General features: G+C 35.0%; 2 protein-coding genes across 3 annotated transcripts in view; one reads left to right on the top strand and one right to left on the bottom strand.

Moving 5' to 3' along the window:
* UHRF2 (ubiquitin like with PHD and ring finger domains 2) overlaps positions 1 to 15,198 on the top strand; it is a 79,937-nt gene extending 64,739 nt beyond the window's left edge. The window contains exons 9-16 of one of the 2 annotated variants that reach the window (XM_066338850.1): positions 32 to 136; positions 8,130 to 8,236; positions 9,875 to 10,037; positions 10,560 to 10,697; positions 11,515 to 11,638; positions 12,038 to 12,198; positions 12,970 to 13,068; positions 14,571 to 15,198. In XM_066338850.1, the coding sequence (XP_066194947.1) occupies positions 32 to 136; positions 8,130 to 8,236; positions 9,875 to 10,037; positions 10,560 to 10,697; positions 11,515 to 11,638; positions 12,038 to 12,198; positions 12,970 to 13,068; positions 14,571 to 14,717 (1,044 nt within the window). In that variant the 3' untranslated portion in view covers positions 14,718 to 15,198. Of the gene's footprint in view, positions 1 to 31; positions 137 to 8,129; positions 8,237 to 9,874; positions 10,038 to 10,559; positions 10,698 to 11,514; positions 11,639 to 12,034; positions 12,199 to 12,969; positions 13,069 to 14,570 lie in introns of both variants that reach the window. The other variant, XM_066338849.1, reaches the window with a different exon arrangement.
* A 2,628-nt stretch (positions 15,199 to 17,826) lies between these two features.
* GLDC (glycine decarboxylase) overlaps positions 17,827 to 18,986 on the bottom strand; it is a 39,735-nt gene continuing 38,575 nt past the window's right edge. Inside the window, exon 25 of the mRNA XM_066338848.1 lies at positions 17,827 to 18,464. Coding sequence (XP_066194945.1) covers positions 18,321 to 18,464 — 144 coding nt within the window. The 3' untranslated portion in view covers positions 17,827 to 18,320. The remainder of the gene's footprint in view (positions 18,465 to 18,986) is intronic.

Here is an 18,986-nt window from a genome sequence, read left to right as displayed (position 1 = left end):
TTGCTGTAAACTGGATTTTTTCTGTTTGCAGGTGAGCGAAGCAGGTGTTCACAGGCCCCATGTTGGTGGAATCCATGGACGCAGTAATGATGGAGCTTATTCACTCGTACTAGCTGGGGGCTTTGAAGATGAAGTGGTATGTCATTCATGCAAGCAATGGTCTTGCTGTTCTAATGCAACAAATGGATCAATGTTTGTAAATATAGAGTTATAGTTTAATCTAAAACTAATGTTTAGAGAGATATGACTGTGGAAAAAAAAGAGCTACTACTGATAAATTAAGTAGTTCTTAGTATTTCAAAGCAAAAAACCTTACCAAGTCTTAAAGAAAGCTTAAGCACAGATTTACATTAAAGCAAAATGTCGGTTACCACTCGATTTTACATTGCTTAGGGTCGTTACAGTTCAGTATATTTTGAAGTCTAAATTGAGTGTAAAAATTGAGTGTAAAAATACCAAAATCTGATAGTATAATTATGTGCAAATATTATGTTTTATGTTCTGCTTTTGTCACAGTTCAATTACATTCCAAACAGTATTTCTAAATATATGATACGTTTATTATAATGAAGCAAGAATAAAAGATGTGCGTTATTTGATACTATGAAGTTCTGAAGTTTCTTGGCTCCTCCTAATGACCACTTTCAGAACTTCTTAGCAAAGTCTCAGAATCTTGTACTGTGATCCCTAAAGGTGCTGGGAAAAAATCCTATTTTAGTGTTAACATCTAAGTAGAGCAACAAAAGCAGTTATGCTGCTAAACAAAAGCTTTAAATTTTCATCTCATGGTGTTGACCAACATTTATTTATGAAGAGATTACTGTTTTCTTCAATTAGATAATGTTTACACAAGGTACATCCCTTCCTGCAGTTCCAGTCCATCAGGTGGAATTTTGAATCATGGATCAGGTGAAGGATAACACAGTAAGCAACCTGTTTTTTAAAAATGAGCAAAGCTGTCAATCACAAGGAAAAGGGCATTGAAGAAGAAGAAGAAAAAAAAAGCATATGAATGAAACAACATCAGAATATACTATATTCTTTGCCAACAGCATCTACCAGCTGCTGCTGCAGCTGCAGCTGCAGTGTATTGCCTCTGAAGAAGTGTGTGTTTCTATTTGAACAAGTGGATGAGGAGATACTTGATGTTTGGAAATAGTGTCCTTAGTGTCAATCTCAGCCCGGACTCTCAGGCCCTAAGAACACTGTTTCACAGTAGTGTATCTGCTATGCTGGGATGTTGCAGACTCATCTTTTTTTTTTTTTTTTTTTTTTTTTTTTTTTTTTTTTTTTTTTTTTTGAGGATACAGATGTCCCCTTATTTCTGAGATGGTAATTATTCAATTCAAAATATTTAATAAACCTAATTGGAACCTTTGCATGCTTTTTCTATTCACATAAGTGATGTTGTGACTATGAGGTTTTGTAGGCATCTGAGTACCACCATAGTCTAAAAGACATCAATACTTTTGAAAAGGCATATTAGGAGAGAAAAGTTGTAGAAAATACCTAAAACTTATATGAATGTCAGATTTTTTCTGTTTTGTAAACTAATAATACCAAGGATTTTTTTACCAGTTACATTATTGAAGTTAGTTTTTTTTCTCTTCTTCTTTCATGCGCCAGATTTTATCTTCCAATATACTTCCATTTTCCCTGGTTTTTTGAAAATCTTTTTTGTAAAAGATGAAGCTCCTGTAAGAATACGCACAGAAAAATTGAGTTCTGTACTTATAAACATCCTAAGTAGAGTATCTAATTAATTTGAGATGTGAAATTTATTTATTTTATATAAAATATACACATAAAAACCTCTGCTCACATCTGTTCATTTTATTGTATGAGTACCAAAACCAAGAAATAACTTTTACTTGAATTTCAGTGGTGCAACAATGATGCTTGTGTGTAAGCTTTTATAAAATTGAGAAATAAATTCATTTTGGAGAAGTATTATACTGCTCATAAACTTTATTTACTATTTATGTACCGTGATGATATGTGGCATTAATGCACTTTTCATTGCTTTAAATCAACAAAACCACATTGGGGTAAAGTAATCATGAAAACACACTGCAAGAAACAGAGTTCATTGTCTAGCTTTCAGATGACATTTTTATGCCATACCTTTAGAAATTTATAATCCTAAAGACCCAGAATTGTCTCCAGCTCTGTTGAAGTTCAGATGTTCTGGATATATTGGAGTATTCATTAATAACAAGTTTTATCAATTCTGTCAGATCTACCCTCAAGATTGAGAACAGGTACAATCATAGCTTACAAAATGAGCATTGGGCAAAATTGTTTTGCACATGATGTTTTATCCTCATTTCTAATTACATGCACATAAAATATTTGCATATTAATCTCTCGCCTGAAAACAGGTTACTTTGAATTCTAGTAGCAAGTTACATTTCTTACCTATAGTTAACTTCTATTTTGAATATGTTAATGTTGCTGATCTCCTGGTATTGTTTTGATGATAACCATAATAGGAGCACTAGCAGAAGAAATTGAGAAGTCTTTCAGTAGTTTTTAATCTAAGAATTATTTTAGAACAGATTAACATTTACACACTAGATACTGGACATAAGAACTCATTGTGCAAGCACAGTGTTCATGATGAATGTATTCTGATTTGTCTGTTCATCAAATCAAGCAGCTGAAGAAGTCTAACTTTTGTGTTGAAAATGTGCTCTCTTATTTTTTGTCATTGTTTTTATGTATCAAGTTGAAACTGCTGTTTATTCAAAAGTTTCGAGAATTATGTTTCTGCTGGGTTGAGGTAGCATTGGAAAGATGGTAAATTAATTGTGTGGTGTGCTCTAGTTTAATCCAAACAAAAATTGTTTCTTCTGTAAACATTATTGCACATAGGATCATATAGGAAATTCTCCAGTCTCTTGGAGAATAATACCTGGTGTGAGCAGTGACGTACTCTTGTAAAACATTCTGAGACTACAAAAGATAGTGACTGTAATGACTCAAAAAGGACCCCACGCAATATACTCATTGTTTAAATTTGTTGATATTTTATACCAAACCCATTCAGTGCCTGGAATGCAGCATTCACAATCCACTTAATGAAATGAATGTCTAATATGAAATTAATGTCTTTTAGATTTAAAATGCATTGCCTTAACTAGAATTATAGTAGGCTAATTAAATTAGCTACGCAGATTACAGGATTTTTTTCCCTCAAAAAACCAATAAATTTTGGATCTCCAGCTGACAGCCAAAGATAACTTAATTTTAAAATACTGCCTCTAAAAGCTGTAGTATCTCCTAAGTAAACTCCTACTACAGGAAAGTGTCATTGACCCATAAAGACTCTGTCTTTAGTGAACCTGGTTTGAAGTCGGGACAGATTTTTAATGGAACAAAAGACAGTTAGTCCATACTGGGTAGCCTGCATTATTTACATAATAATGTTCAGTTAAAGGCTTGGAAATCTACCATTTTTGGATATTACATGGAAAGGAGTAAGAAAAACCTCAGAAAGGAATTTACTTACAGTAGTTAACTAGGACTTCAATCTTTTAAAATGTTGCCCTGCTTCCACCAGTTAGCCACCTTCTGCTGTTTCCTGCTTTGAAGCTGTCTTTCTTACTGTTCAGACATGTAGATTAGTGAACACTAAAATGGTGAAATGTTTTCATTGTGGTGGAATGTGCTATGGAACTGCCAGGTTCTTGCTTTCAGGGGCAGCTGTGGAGAAGACTCACCAAGAATAACTGTGATATATTCAGGCTCTGCACTTAATGCAAGGGATTCTTACTGATTTACAAATGAAATTTGTACTTTAGCCCTTCCTTTTCAATTGGCATGTCTCACTGCAGTGTTAAACTATGAAATTATCAAAATCACACAATGGGCAGATAGGCCAATTCAGTCAGCTCTTTAGGGATACAGAGTTTAATAGAGATGAATGATTACATGATTCAGTTTCAGATATCCCTACTACTGGGGAAAGACAATGCTCTCAAATGTAATTGCTTGATAGTTAATAATTTACTTGGATTTAATAACTTCATTTTAAAAGGCTTTTTTTTAATTTTACTTTATCATATAATCAAACTCACCTTTTATTAATTACATTTTACTGAGGTCAAACTGATGAGGGATTGATGAAGTGATGATATTTGGGAATTTCTTGTATCAAGAAAGCAAATAAGACATTTTTTGGGTGTTCAAACTGAAGGTTGGAACTCATCTAGAAAATCTGATTGTGTTTGTAATAGCCTATTACTGATAAATACAATTTTTACATTATCTGTTGGAGCCAAACTTTGAAATCTAAGCATAATAGCAGAGGTGTTAATGGAGAAAGAAAATAATTGTGAGCTCTCTTGAGATAGCTGATATTCTAGTAACTTGAAGTAGCTAATGTCCCTGTCAGCTGGTGTATAAAAGTAACCCATAGAAATAATGTGGTCAAATGATTCAGTAGAATTCAAAATCTTACTTTCTTCATTCTACATTATTTCTCTATTAGACTTACAACTGATTATGTAACAACGTTGGATAGGGGAGTATGATTTAATCCAACTGACTGACTGCTTGTACTGGCTGTCTGAGACTGACTGGCTTGTAGTACTAGAACTTCAGGCTTGTCTTCCACTCATGTGCCTCAGTATGAGATACTGGGTCAGTGCTACTCTGGCTGAAGTTCATTTGCTCAATAATGTGATCAAACTTTACAAACAGGATGGTTAAGAAATAACTTTATGGATACAGCGTAAGAAAAAGGGCCATACAGAAGGCATTAAGAGAAGACAGAATAACAAAGTACTTACTAGCTGTTGAAAGACAGTTGTGGTTCAAGGAAGTGGAATTAAGCTGTGGAAAGCAGAAGAGAAATGGCAGAATTATGTATTTTAAGGTAAGAAAATGGGGAGAATGTAGGAAGAAGAGAAGGGAAAAAATAAGACCCTTTGGATAGGCTTTTTGACAGTTGTTTTGTTTGTTCACGAAGAACATACAGACATCAGTAATTCCTTTTGCCATATGTTTTCTTTAAGCATTGAACCATTGTCTTCAATTCTGCTTTCTGATCCTCTTCAGACAAAAATAGCTTTACCAGTCTCTTACTAGCTCTCAGTTAAAAGTTGTTGGAGGTGGTTAAAAGTTCCTGTATTATCTACAGATAGAACTCAAAGTTGTTGAGAAGTTGTTTTTGATGAGTCATTGTTCTCCAATAATCCCAAATAATAAGTTGTAAATATTCCTGTTGTACTTCACTTTAAAAGTAAAACACCATAAGCCCTATGAAAGTAGGTAGGTCTCCCAGTACCTTTGGAGTAACAGTGTCCCTATGTCACTCCTGCTTGTCATAGGCACATTCATATCCACATTTATTCCTCTCTTTAGACACTGAGTCTGTGTATCACTTATTCTTGCTATTTTTTATTTTCATTCTCTACAAGCACTTAGGATTTTTTTAGATTTTTATTTCTCTCCTGTTTGAGAGTTGCTGTTATATCAGAGGTTCAAATGTCCTCAAATTTCTCTTCATCCATCTCAGATCAGTGGCAAGATCTCTATCTCTGACATTTTCCTTTGATTCTAAAAACTGTGTCTTTGTTCCCTGAAATCCTTTTTTGTTTGTTTGTTTGTTTTTTGTTTTGTTTTTAACTATGAATGATATGAAAAAAGGAAGTATAGTTCATCTAGAAAATAAAGCAGCAGTGAGTCTTCCTTATGTTGGAGAATGTTGAAAGATCCTTGTAACTTCACCATAATTTTTCCTTTTATCCTCCATTTTCCTTCCCCTGGATTTCCAGTTGTTTATTTATGCATAGAGCAGTTATATAATTTAGGAGAAGCAAATGTAACCCATTAAGTGTGGGATATGCTTAGGAGGTGAGGATGGATGCATAGGCCTTCTATCTATAGTATCTCTTCAAGCACAGTGTTTTCAGTTTTCCTGTGGTTAGACTACCACCAGAGAACCACTCAGTCTTTCTCTGAAGATGCTGGAAGTTTTTTGGTTTTAGACCATTTACATTTAACCCATTTTCCATAGAAGTGGGTGCAAGTAGGAATACTATTGCATTTCTGCATTGTCTCTTGAAGTTTTTTTGGCTTAAGTCTATAGCAATTTGTCCTTGATTTATGTTTTTCTGTTATGCCAAAAAAAAAAAAAAAAAAAAAAAAAAAAAAAAAAAAAAAAAAAAAGTCTATTCCATATTTTCTTCTTGTGAAGATTTATGAACAACCTGGTAGCTGATAAATGAAAGTTTGTCACGAACTTGTCCTGTCTTATAAATAATTTTCCCGATCTTGCTTTCATATGAAGTAATGTCTTTCATATATTTTTTCACATTCTTACAGATATGTTATATCAGTATTTATCTCAAAACTATGTTCTAAGAAGAGGGAAAAAAATCACCTTCTGGTTTTGGTTTAGTTCTGCTTTTATATTAAAAACTGTCTTAACAGTCCTCCTCACCCTGCCACATCATGAACACGTGCCTGTTTCTTTCTTTATTAGAAAACCCAGGCCATTCTGGATTCACGACCTTTCAAGATATGTTTTCCCATTTTTCTGACTTGTCACAGTCTTCTTATTCATTGCCAAAATGCAATTTGTTTGATTGTGATGCATGAAGCAAATGCATCGTTGTTCATATTATTATCAGGGTCATCCTTGCGTGATCTGTGCATTATGTTTGCCTTGACAATCACAGAAAAATGAAACATACTCTGTGAATAATTCTAAGCCTGTGATCTCTTATTTTTTACTATTTATTTTACATCCTTTCTTAGTAAATGGTTCTTGTCACGTTGGTCTTTTAAAGTTGTTTCATATACTGTCTTTAATAGAACTACATTCTGTTTCTGTTGGGTTTTAGAGATTTATTTAGTCGAGTAAGTAGACTGTTTTAAGAAAGTATACACCAGAGTTTATATGTTACATGTCTTTGTCAGGTTTTGAGTATACTTTTAAACTTCATAACACTTGTATTTTATTATGTGCAGATAACTGCAGCTGAATTTCTGCTAGGTTTTCCCTACACAAAATAAAATTAACCTAATTTTTGTAATTTATCTATGGCCTTGTTCAACCAGTGTTTCTCTTTCTAACTTTCTCTTTTTCTGCTGTTGTCAGTCATGAAATATATGTAACAGTCTTGCACTGGATCCTAAATAATGTCAGACTTTTATTAGTGGTAAGAAATTGACTGAATTTTATTACTGCATAGATGTTCAGAATTTTGCTATAAAAATTCATTTAAACATTATTTTCCTATTAAATTGCTATATGATTTCTTCAAAATATACAACTCCAAAGAAATAACATGTTAGCTATATATGTAGTCTGTATATTTATGCATTTCTGGAAATACATTAATTTCTCAGGAGTAATAAGAAATTCTGTTACGAACTTTACAGGAAGTAGAAATACAGGCTTTACTTGAGTGTATTTAGATTTTTATAGTTTTCACAGTTCCTGGTAAAAGATTTTGTCAACCTGCCTTCAATTTCATGAAAATTCTACATAGGTACATATGTATTTTATCTTACAAATTATGAATCTAAATTATTTTAAAATCTTACTGATTCAGAAGAGCTGAGATTACTATTTCATTAAAGCACCTGCTTTGTACATAAAACAGCACTGTATGTACTTAGTAGCACTGAGATCCTTGCACAAGCTGAAGTGACTGACATGATCCATCCAAGGTAATTATTCTGTATTTTACAAACATGATACTCTTGTAAACTCAATGAAAGCTCAAGAGCAAGTAGCTATTTGCTAAAATATGTTCCTTTCCTCTGATTTTTTCTCAAAATACATTTATAAAAAATGCAAAAATAGTATTAGTAGTATATTAATAGTGCATTAATAGTAATATTTAAGGCCGGCATTTTTTCAGTCAGAATTTTTGGTTTCTTCTAGACCAGTAGTTTTGTACTGGTGCAGCTGCTATAGGATGGAAATAATGAAATTGAAAACATGTCTTTCATGCCCTGGATTACAGTTTTTCTCTGAGTAAATAGAACAAATGAAGTTGCTTTTTTTTCTTTCTTTTTTTTTTTTTTTCCTTTTTTTTTTTTTTTTTTTTTTTTTTTTTAATTGAGTTACTTTACTTTAGAGCGTTAAACCAAAGGATAATCTTCTTGCACAGGATCGAGGAGATGAGTTCACTTACACTGGGAGTGGAGGTAGAGATCTTTCTGGCAATAAAAGAATTGGAGAACATTCATTTGATCAGACATTAACACACATGAATAGGTAAGTTTTGAAGGTAAAATTAAAAAGTATTCCAAAACAAGGACTTGTAGTTGTAGTGCTTTAATTTAAAACTAATGTTTTGCTGTATTTTTTCTTTTCTGTACATGCTGTGTTCATAAATAGCAATGCCTGTTCCTTCTAAGAGGCATTTTATCAAGCCTTATGTTTTGTAGCTTTAAAGGAACACACACCTCAGTGAAATACATTTCTGTATTATTGCTGCAGCTTGCAGTTATGCCTCTGGTTGAAATTGTTCTACAGTCACTCTCAGAGGAATCTGTTTTATTAAATGAGAAATTTGTCAAAACTCTTGAGCAGAATTCTGGGTGTTTCTTTTTTTATGAAGTTTCTGCTCTTATAGGTAAATCAGTTATATATGTAAAAGGAAGCAAGCATGTTCATTTTCCCATGATAAAAGAAATATTTTCTATTTTGCTAGCCCTTTCTTCCATCATATTTTTCTATGAAAAACAAGGAATTAGGGTTGAAAGGGAAAATAGAGCCAGGGGAGGAATTAGACATCTGCCTGCAGAGTTTTTCCATCCTCCAAAAGCTGGCCTGAACAAAGAGTACTCCATCCTTTTCTTGTTCTAAGAGCATAATCTGTTATGCAACTGACCTCTGAGCACCTGTGGGATGCTGAGAGTCACTGAGAATTTTCATTTGCCAGGTCTGCGTTTAGATGTTCTGCTCCTCTCAGACAGGCTGGAGAGGGATTCTTTCAAGCTGTCTAGAGGAGAAAGAGGACAAGCCTAACTTGGCTGCTGAGAAAGGGGGTGGGAAGGGGGCATGTGATGTGAAAATGAACAAGAACAAGGAGGGAAGATGGAAGTAGGTTTAAACAATAGCTTTATAAGCATATTTAGTGAACAAGTTGTTCTAAGTTGTTTTGGGACACAGAATTAAAAGCTGGACCCCTTAGTGTCAGCATTTCTCTGCTCTTAGCAAATGAGAGATCCACAGGCAAAACTACTTAGCTGTGAAGGCATTAGTGTGCCTAGAGTAACAATGTGCTGCTCACATTTACTAAGGTACAAGTTCCTGGTACAAATTCTCAAGCACTTTGATTCAGAAGATTATGATGATTCTACATGGTTGAATCTGTATTGGTTTTGCTTCTCCAGATAGTTTTACAAGTTTTGTTTTTGTATGGGAAGCATTTTCAATGTTGGCATAGTTCACCTGTCTCTTAACTGTTTTCTACAATATGGGTTCAATTCTTGTACCATGTCTGTTTATAACCCGTATTATTTCTTCTGTTTTGAGATCCATCATTTGTGTTGTGGTTGATTCTGAAGGGTTTTCAATTCTTTCAAGTCAGGGTGTGGTAGTAGAAATACTGTTTCGTATAAGTTTTCATCTGGCATCTATACAACATATTTAGTGTTCCCAACTTTTTTCTTAGCATGCATTTTAGTGTGAATCTCATTCTTTCCATTAATTCTGCTAAAAAACATACTGAAAAGTCTATGCTGCTTGATAAAACAAAATTAGAAAGGAGAAACACATATGACTTAATTATGTTAGTAATTATGTTAATAATTATGTTAATAATTAATTCTCAAAACTCTGTGACGTTTTAAATAAAAACTTCGGGTGAAGCAGTCTAGCTTATGAAGAATTTAAATGTCTTTCTAGGGCATTGGCCCTTAACTGTGATGCCCCACTGGATGACAAAAATGGAGCAGAGTCAAAGAACTGGAGAGCTGGTAAACCAGTTAGAGTAGTGCGCAGTTCAAAAGGACGGCGGATCAGCAAATATGCCCCAGAGGAAGGCAACAGATATGATGGCATTTACAAGGTATTCCAATATCTACAACATAAAATTTCTCTTAATCTGTTTTAAAAAGTCTCATATGTGTTAGTCTGCAAATTCTTCATTGTTACTTGCAAGAGATAGTTCTTTTTACTTTACTATACTTTTTAGCTTTAGTTTGTTCTGCAAAATGAACCAAAACGAAATTTTGCAGAGCAGTGATAATAGAACATAATAAGTAATAGGATATATGATTGAATATGTAAGTTGCTTTTTGAGTAAATTCATCCCTGAAATCAGATTATTTAATTATTTCTTCAGTCTTTCCAGCTGCAACCTAGCCTTTTGTTTGTTTAAAGACCTTAGTTTCTGAAACAAAGAAGTGTCAGACCACTTTTAAGACCACTGTATTTATAAGAAATACAAAAACTGCACAGCTGAGGGAAGAACTTCTGTATATAATAGTAATAATGTAAAAAATCAGTCTTGTAATTTCTTTTTGAGCAATTAAAGTATGGTGTTTGACTTGTGATAGAATAATGGCAGTAATTTTATTTTGTTCTTTAGGTCGTAAAATACTGGCCAGAAATTGGAAAATGTGGGTTTTTAGTTTGGCGCTATCTTCTGAGGAGAGATGATGTTGAGCCTGCACCTTGGACTTCAGAAGGAATGGAGCGGTCAAAGAAGCTGGGTCTAAGTGTACAGGTTGGCATCAAGACTCAACAGTTGTTTTTATTCTTTTTCTTGTTTTTTTACTTGTTCCAGTAAACAAATTACAGAGGAAGAAATCAGTTAAATTAAAGGTCCCTTTTTTCTTGTACTTCACTGTGTAGCTTTTGATACTAAAAACCACTGCAGATTATTGAAAGAATCATGTAATAGTGACATAGCAGAAGGAACTGTGAATGAAGCTTTCTGCCCTAGCAGTAAATTGGTTTGTCTATATGGATTGGAAAATCAGAATTTGTGTCCAGTTTTGTGATTCTTAGGTTGGAACAAGTTTTTCTACAAGTGACTAGAATCTGTCTGAGAAACCAAAAAAAAAAAAAAAAAAAAAGTGCTTTTTAATATATTTTTATCCTTATGAGACTGAGTAGTTTGTATACATAGTATATTTTAGGCACAGATATAGGCTGACCCATGAAAATGACCCATGGCATTGCAGAATCCATGAAAAATGAAAAGATAGAAAGAATTAATACTAATTCTTGACAATGCAATGGTGTATTTTACAGCATACCATCGTCTCCCTGATTTATATAGTTTATAAATACACAGGTACAGATACAGTGTTTAATACAACTGAGTGTGGATTAGGTTCTTCAATTTGACTGTGCTTTCTTAATGATAGGTACTCATTTGAATGTTTTCTCTATCATATAGGACTTAAACTTTTTTTTGTAATAATTTTACTATGTAGTCATACAGAGATCTAAAGTCTTTTAGAAGTTACTCCTTTTGGTATTTGGTTATGCCTGTATGCCAGTGATTTTTGTTTTAAATCTGTATTTTTTAATTTTAGTATCCAGAAGGTTATTTGGAGGCCATGGCTAGTAAGGAGAAGAAAGATAAGGTTAAAAAGCAAACTGTGAAACAGGAGCCGACCAGCCAAAGTAATGGAAACCAGAAAAGGACAATTGATAATGGTATTTTTTTTCTACTTTTTAAGCATTCGTCAGCAAAGTCTGTCGTGTTACTATTTCTAAGCCATGAAATCTTTGTGGAAGTGGGAAGCTGTTTGGAATACTAATGTAAATTGATAAGCACATACTCTTTAGTTAAGTAGTAGTGTAGAGGTCTTAATCCCTTTTATTGCTCCTACTGTGTTTTTTGCTCTTAAGCTCTGCAAAAAAAATGAACATTCTGCTATGCAGCTGTGTGCTACAATCCAAAACAATGCTGGAAAGTATGAGTTGGAGTAGGGATTTTCTTGCTGCATTTCATGCATGTAATCCATATTAATCCATGTTTCCTTCTAGAGTCTTTCCCTTCTATTATTTCTGACTAACACTGTTGTTACTGTGTCTGATGGTCACCTTAAGCAGGTACAGAGGAACCTACAAATACACCCAAAGCCATGAGGATGGGAGATGGAGGGAAAGGAGAAGCTTTCCAGCTGACCCAAGAGCAGCAATGGCTGATTAGAGAAGACTGCATGAACCAGAAGCTGTGGGATGAAGTACTTGCTTCTCTTAAGGAAGGACCAGTATGTTTGTTTATCACATGCATAGTTTTTATTTGCATTTTCTTTATATTATTAGGAGAAATCTTGAATCCCTCTTAAAACCTCACTTTAGAATTTTTGCTAAATATAGACTGTCTAGCATTACTTTTATTTGTAGGACTTGTATTTCAAGAATATAAGTCTTGGTTGTGCAATTTATTCTTGAGGGACAGGTAATGCCTCTAGAGACCTTTCTTGCTCAAAAGCCATCCTGAAGTTAAAAGTGGATTTTTATCTATTTTCATTTTTGAAGAGAGCGTGTTTTCTCTGCTATAATAAATGTATTTTTATGTTCTGCTAATGTCAGGAATCAGACATGAAGAAAGATGGTTTAATCAATACGTTTTGTTTAGACAGAAAATAATTTTGTGACAGGTTCCCCAGAGACGTATGTCCCATCCCCAGCATTCAAGGCCAGGCTGGATGGGGCACTGAGCAGCCTGGTCTAGTGGAAGATCCCTGCCCATGGGACTGGGATTGAAATAGATCTTGTTTAATGTCCCTTCCAACCCAAACCACTCTCTGATTATACGATTCTTGAATTTGTAGAAGAGCAGGGAAATGAACCCATTAATTTCCCTGCTCTTCTAATTAACTAATTAATTTAACCTGCTTCCTGATTACTTCTAGAAAGCTGTGCTCACATATATGAAGGACTTAAGAACTTCTGGAGGTACATCGTCTTTATGTAGTAAGTGGCATTTTTGAGAACTGTAATAGAGTTTGTCTCTTTTATTCCTTTTCCGACATCAGAATTTTCTGAAGAAACTGGAACAATCCTTTATGTGTGTCTGCTGCCAGGAGCTGGTTTACCAGCCGGTGACAACAGAGTGCCTCCACAACGTCTGTAAAGTAAGAATTAACTGCCTTGCTCTGGGCTGTTTTCTTGGCTTTGAGACACCAGTCACCAAAGGCATAAAGCATTTCAGAAAAAATAGTAATTCCATAACATTCTGAGCAAAAACAGGCAGCAAGTTTCCATTCAGTGTTTGCTTTGTAAACACCTTAATTTTGTGTAATAAAAAGTGGAAGTATATTTCTTATAGTTCCTGATAGACATAATAAATGAAGTTTACCATGAGTGTCATGCCTCTGTGATCAGGGGAGGTGTGCTAGGAATTGGTTAGGTCCACAGGTTAGATTTTGGCATATCAGTGATCTAATTTTACATGGTTAAGAAATAAAACCAGATTTTTAAATTTTATAACTCTCTATTAAGAGTTGTGAAAGGTGGAGGGTAAATACCCTGGAAAATTATTTGGGCTCATTTAGAGAAAATTATGTTAGTCTTGGCATTGTTCATATTTGGTAGGAGATGCCATAGGTGTCAGCACATTACTCATGTGTGTCAAAATCTTGGTCAGCTGGAGATAATGTAAGGAGCCTTGAATCAAATCTGGACTAGAGAGATTTTTATAGCACTGGTGTGTACAGAATCATGCACTGAATTGTACATATTTGAACAGTGCCTGCCATACCTAGTATTTCTTCCTGAGGCCTTGAAAGGACTCAAGGTATTACCATCCTAGTACAGTATTTGGTAATACAAGGTTGCTGTTCTAGAAGATATCACTCCAGTGAAAATCACTGGGTGTTGTTATGTGTGGCCTGCACACATGGAATAATTATGTCTCTTTGAAAAACATAAGACATAATTGTGGAATTAATGTTTAGGATTGTGGAGACTGGAAAACCATGAGAAAAGAAAGAAGAGAAAGCTGAATGGCAACAAACCCAGAAAGAGCAATATCAATATAACATCCAGTTAAAGTTGTAAGGAATAGTTTGATAGTAAGCTGCTGCTGCTGTTTGGACACAGATCTGCCCTAAAAAACTTGAAGATGCTCATTGGTCTGCAGTAGTGTAGTAAGGATGACAGCACGGATATTAATGTATTAGATTGTATTATCCTACATGTATCCGTATGGCTAAACTGAATCAATCCAGGTGAGGTAGATGGAGATTGCTACATAAACAGTACACCTGGTATGTTCACCTTCCTCTTGATAATAAAGGTTTGGAGAAATGTAGCAATCTGTGAAGCTATAAGGAAGCTGAAGATTGACTGTGACTTACAGGACGGCACTAGTGGAAATGAAAGGAAAACCTTAGTAGTGATTTAATTCCTCCCAAGCACAGTGTTTTGCATCCCAGCACAGAGAAGAGTTCATTTGCTAGGACATCTTAGTCATGGATGGAGTCAGGCACCAGAGGGCTTGGAAAAGACTTCCTTTTTTCTGGTAGTAAGCAGATTGTGCCTTTGATTTACAGTGATTCCTTACTTTTTTGCTGGTTAAGCTGTCACTCTAAAAGAAAGTTGTTGCAATTTACTTCTCTGTCTTTGTATGTCCTAGAGCTGTTTACAGCGCTCCTTCAGGGCCGAAGTGTTCACCTGCCCTGCCTGCCGTCATGACCTGGGGAAGGGCTACTCCATGGCTCCCAACAAGATCCTGCAGACACTGCTGGACCAGTTCTTTCCGGGTTACAGTAAAGGACGATGATGTGCTCAGACCCTTCCATACTTCTCACAGTGACTTTATAGACAGTAAAGGGGGATAAACATAGAAAATTCAGCAGTGGACCAGCCAGCTTGATGGGGACTCAATATACTGTCATGTTTTGAAGCAGCTAGCCCTTTTCCCCTCATAGCCATTTCTTGGTGTTGTGAGAAATAATTCTCAGCTGTCTTTTAACATCAAGGGTAGTTTTGGCCAGTTAATAGATAGCTTTTAAAGAAGAAAAAAAAAAGGAAAAATAAAAAGAAAAGCCTCAGCTCTTACTGGCCTAGCTGATGCTTAATTTATGATTTGTTTTTTTTGTAACTACCTCAGGACAGAGGAAAGCAAATTGTGTCAAACAATGAAACAATGTTGGGGATGAAAAAAATTTAGTGATTTTTTTAGCTACACACTGCCTCCTGAATATTAGTTGTGCCTGGTCCATGTGGTTTGATTTACAAAAAGAAACAAAACAAAACCAAACCCAACCAACCAACCAACCAACCAACCAAAAAAACCAAAACAAAGCAAAACAAAAACAAAAAAACAAAAAAAAAACCCACAAAAAACCCACAAAAAAACCCCACCCAAACCAAAAGAAAAACCCACGAAAAACCAGGAAAAAGAAACAGATTCAGCACTTAAGCCATTTGGATTAAACAGCAAATTCTGTGGTGTGCATAATCCCTTTTTTGTCTTTTTCTTCTCTTATGCTGTATTTTTTTGCAAGAACGGGCTGATTTTTAGTCTATTTTTGTGAGCTTCATTGTGCTTTTCTTGTATCTTATGCAAGTTGACTACTAATGACTAATGAGAACAATATGAATGCATTGTTGCTGCATTAGTGTAAAGTGATCTGTGTTTTTTGCACTTAAAGAGGGTATTCAAGACACTCTAGTTGTGTGAAAACTAGTTCATATTAAAAAAGCCACTTCTGTATTAGTTAAACTGTATGCTTTTAGTAGGTCTTGTATCAGTGGCAATACATCTACACAGCATTAAAGGCAGTGCCAGCTTGGAGAGGGTTCAAATCGCTTCATATTGTGATCTGAAATTTTATATACAATATATTCCCTCCCCCCCTCCCCCAAATATACCTTATTAAATATTTTATGATTCAGAAAATTTGCTAGTTTTGTTTTTATAATATCCACTTAATTAAGTGGATAAATAAGATTTTTACAGAATGTATTTTTCAGATTACTAAATGCTTTCTTTAGGTGGCCTTATTTTTCAGGTGTGAGGCTTTATATTTCTTAACTCACTTCTCAATTAAAAGAATGTTGAAAAAGGCTGAAAAACTCCAAACCAAGATCCAGTGGCGATATTGATGCCCATGGACTTAGCCACAGCCTGTAGCAGTGCTCTGTCCATGTGCCAGAGTGGGAGGGAGCCCTGCCTGTCACGCAGGGTTGTTGGCACAGCTGGGATGGGAGCTGTGTCATTTCTGCATGGTGGTTTGTCAGGTGGGTGACTCAGATACCCTCTCTAGGCACTGAGGTTGAAATGACAGCCTGTGGCCTACAGTGCTACAGGTAGCTCAGTATTTTCTGGAGAGAACAATGTGATTTCACCTTCGTAACAGCCATTGCATCTGTGCAGTAAGCTCAAGAGAAGACTTGTGGCCTTCAACCTTTTAGCTGAGTACTGCATAGTGTTCTAATGCTTTTTTCCCATTGGACAGATTCTAGCAAGTAATTCACAAGATAAATTTTGTCAGTTTGAGGTCAACAGTGGGAAGTTATCTGCTTTATACAAAAATATGTAAACCAGTTTTTAATATATTCTTTCAGTGACATAATCAAGCAATGTGAAACTGCTTTTAACAAACATTAAAGTAGCTTTTCAAGACTGGGGAATTAGATTGGCAACAGAGAAAGACTGTCCTTTCTTCACATTTTAAGTCTGCAGTCACTTTTCATTTTTTTTTGCATCCTTAGTACTTTATCAATAGCTAGCTATTACATGAAAGACAATCTTTTCAGTAATGAATTCTAGAGTAAGAAAATTCTGATTTTCATCACTCTGTATTAAGGTGATTTAGGATGTAGGTACAGCTGTTCAGATAAAAACTGGTCTCTGGCCTGACTTTTCTTTAATGAAAGACATTCCTGTCTCTTATCATCTGCAGTCTCCTTGTGTAAAGCCCCCCACTGAAATCATAAGGTGTATAATGAAAATGTTGCAGTCCCAAAACTTTCACTGTAAAAGACAGAAAATTTACAGTACTTAAAATATTGCTGTGAACACCAGCCTCTTTTTTGTCACTTCAGAGTTCCCAGACTAAGTGTGCATCTAGATCTTCAAGAAGAGTTTGAGTAGTGGGTGGTTGTAAGGTGTAAAACTATGTGGTCCCTTTCTGTAGTCTTGGTGTTGCTGAGTTTCCTAATCACCAAAACTGCTTTGTGTGGCTGAATGAGTTGGTCCCTTCAGGGGTGCCCATGAACATCAAACAGCTCTGAACAGACCTGGGCAGGTTCCTTTCAAATGTGCTTATAGCACAGAGGTCTGACTGTGTAACTAGTGGGAGGACTGGTTTCATGTAAACCTGGTTTGGAAAATGCTGGAAAAGGCTCCTGTTTAAGGTCTGAGCTCTGGCTACTGAGTGGCTTAACGTGGCACTGTGGTTGCAGGAGGGCTCTGCTGTCAGTGCTGTTGGTGTCCACAGCTTAAGCTGTGAATCAGTTTTTCCACAAGCTGTAGATAAAGTAGGGCAAACTGAGTGCTGTATAAAAAAAGTGCCAGAGAGAGAGTTGAGAAACTATGGAAAGAGAACATTTTTTACCCAAAATTTAAGTCATACTAATAAGCAGTTCACAGTGGTCTTTTATGCCTTCTCCAGAATAAGAGAGGATTAGATTGAACTACTAAGAAAAAAAATGATGAGATATAGAACAAGATTAAGTTTGTTACTGCTTGGTAAAATGGATCATTCTGGCTCATTAAAAAAAATCAGAGATTTATTTAACTATTAATGTCTGTCAGTATTTCCCTTTGTGTGAGTTTATTGCTGCTGTGGCAATTGTCACAAATCAACACTTGAGCTCCATAATTTCATACTGCTCTGTTGGACAAATTCAGCTGAAAAGTTTAAATCAAAAACATGACAACATTTAAAATTCTGACCAATTTTATTAGGCTACTAACACTGATAGGTAAAAAAATCAGTATGAAATATTAGCACTAGCAATGCTAGTTAGTGGTAATATGTGAAGTAAATTAAAAAATCTACTTCATAATTTTTTTTACAAAATATAAACAATTACTTCTGCAGTTAATATTTGTTAGTATTGCCTTATGTATCTGTATCTTTTCTACTTTTTTAACTGTATATTCCATGCCACTTTGCAAATTGGGTGTTAATTGCTAAAACTTTAGCACAAAACAGGGGAAATGTTGAATCAAGGCAACTTCCAACATCAACTACTGTGGAACAATCACATTTTGTTTACACTTAACATAGTGATTGTATTTACATTTTAACTGAGCAGTGGTTCAATAAACAAACATGGTGATTATTCAAAATATACACAGTATAAATATCCCCAGGAAATCAGGAAAGGGCCATTCTGATGGAGTCAAAAATGCAGGTAGCTGGAAACAGCCTTAGGAAGATGCTCTCTTCTGTTCAGAAAACGGAGATTCATAGGCTTCCATTGGAGGGCAGGTACAAACCAGATGTTGATCTCCATATATATCATCAATGCGAGCAATCGTAGGCCAAAACTTGCTTTCAGGCTTCACAAATGGCTAAGAGAGATAAAAGAACCCAACCGTCTTCATTTTTCCACCAAATAAAGCTACAAAATTATAATAGACATTAAGAACTCAAAGAATTACAAGTGCTGTAAAAGTGGATTTTTTTAGGTGAAGTAATCCTTCAAATCTATTTGCAGTCCCTGTTAGTTAACAAGCATTATAATAGAAGTGACAGTTAAATGAATGGTTAGATTTTCAAAAAAGTATAGTCATATCCTCTTAACACATGCTTGCAAAGAAACAGTTTTCATGATATGAAAGAAAACTTTATTATCCTTTGAAGAGCTCGCTTTCAGATAGGAATAAAGGAAAAGCAGAGGACACTGCTGTGCTGTTCAATATAGTTACAATATAATACTTGAAGGAAAGTGGAATGGTGGTGTAGTTGAATTCTTACTATTTGAAACAGTACATTTCACTAAAATACTTGCAATTAAGTTTCAGAGCAGAAAGGTTGGTTACACATACATTTAGCTGCTGTGACTATGAAAGCAATTAAGAAGTCTGATATCA

Source organism: Sylvia atricapilla, chromosome Z (genome assembly GCF_009819655.1).
Source record: "Sylvia atricapilla isolate bSylAtr1 chromosome Z, bSylAtr1.pri, whole genome shotgun sequence".
NCBI classification, from domain to species: Eukaryota; Metazoa; Chordata; class Aves; order Passeriformes; family Sylviidae; genus Sylvia; species Sylvia atricapilla.
This window is presented reverse-complemented; position numbering and strand designations above follow the sequence as displayed.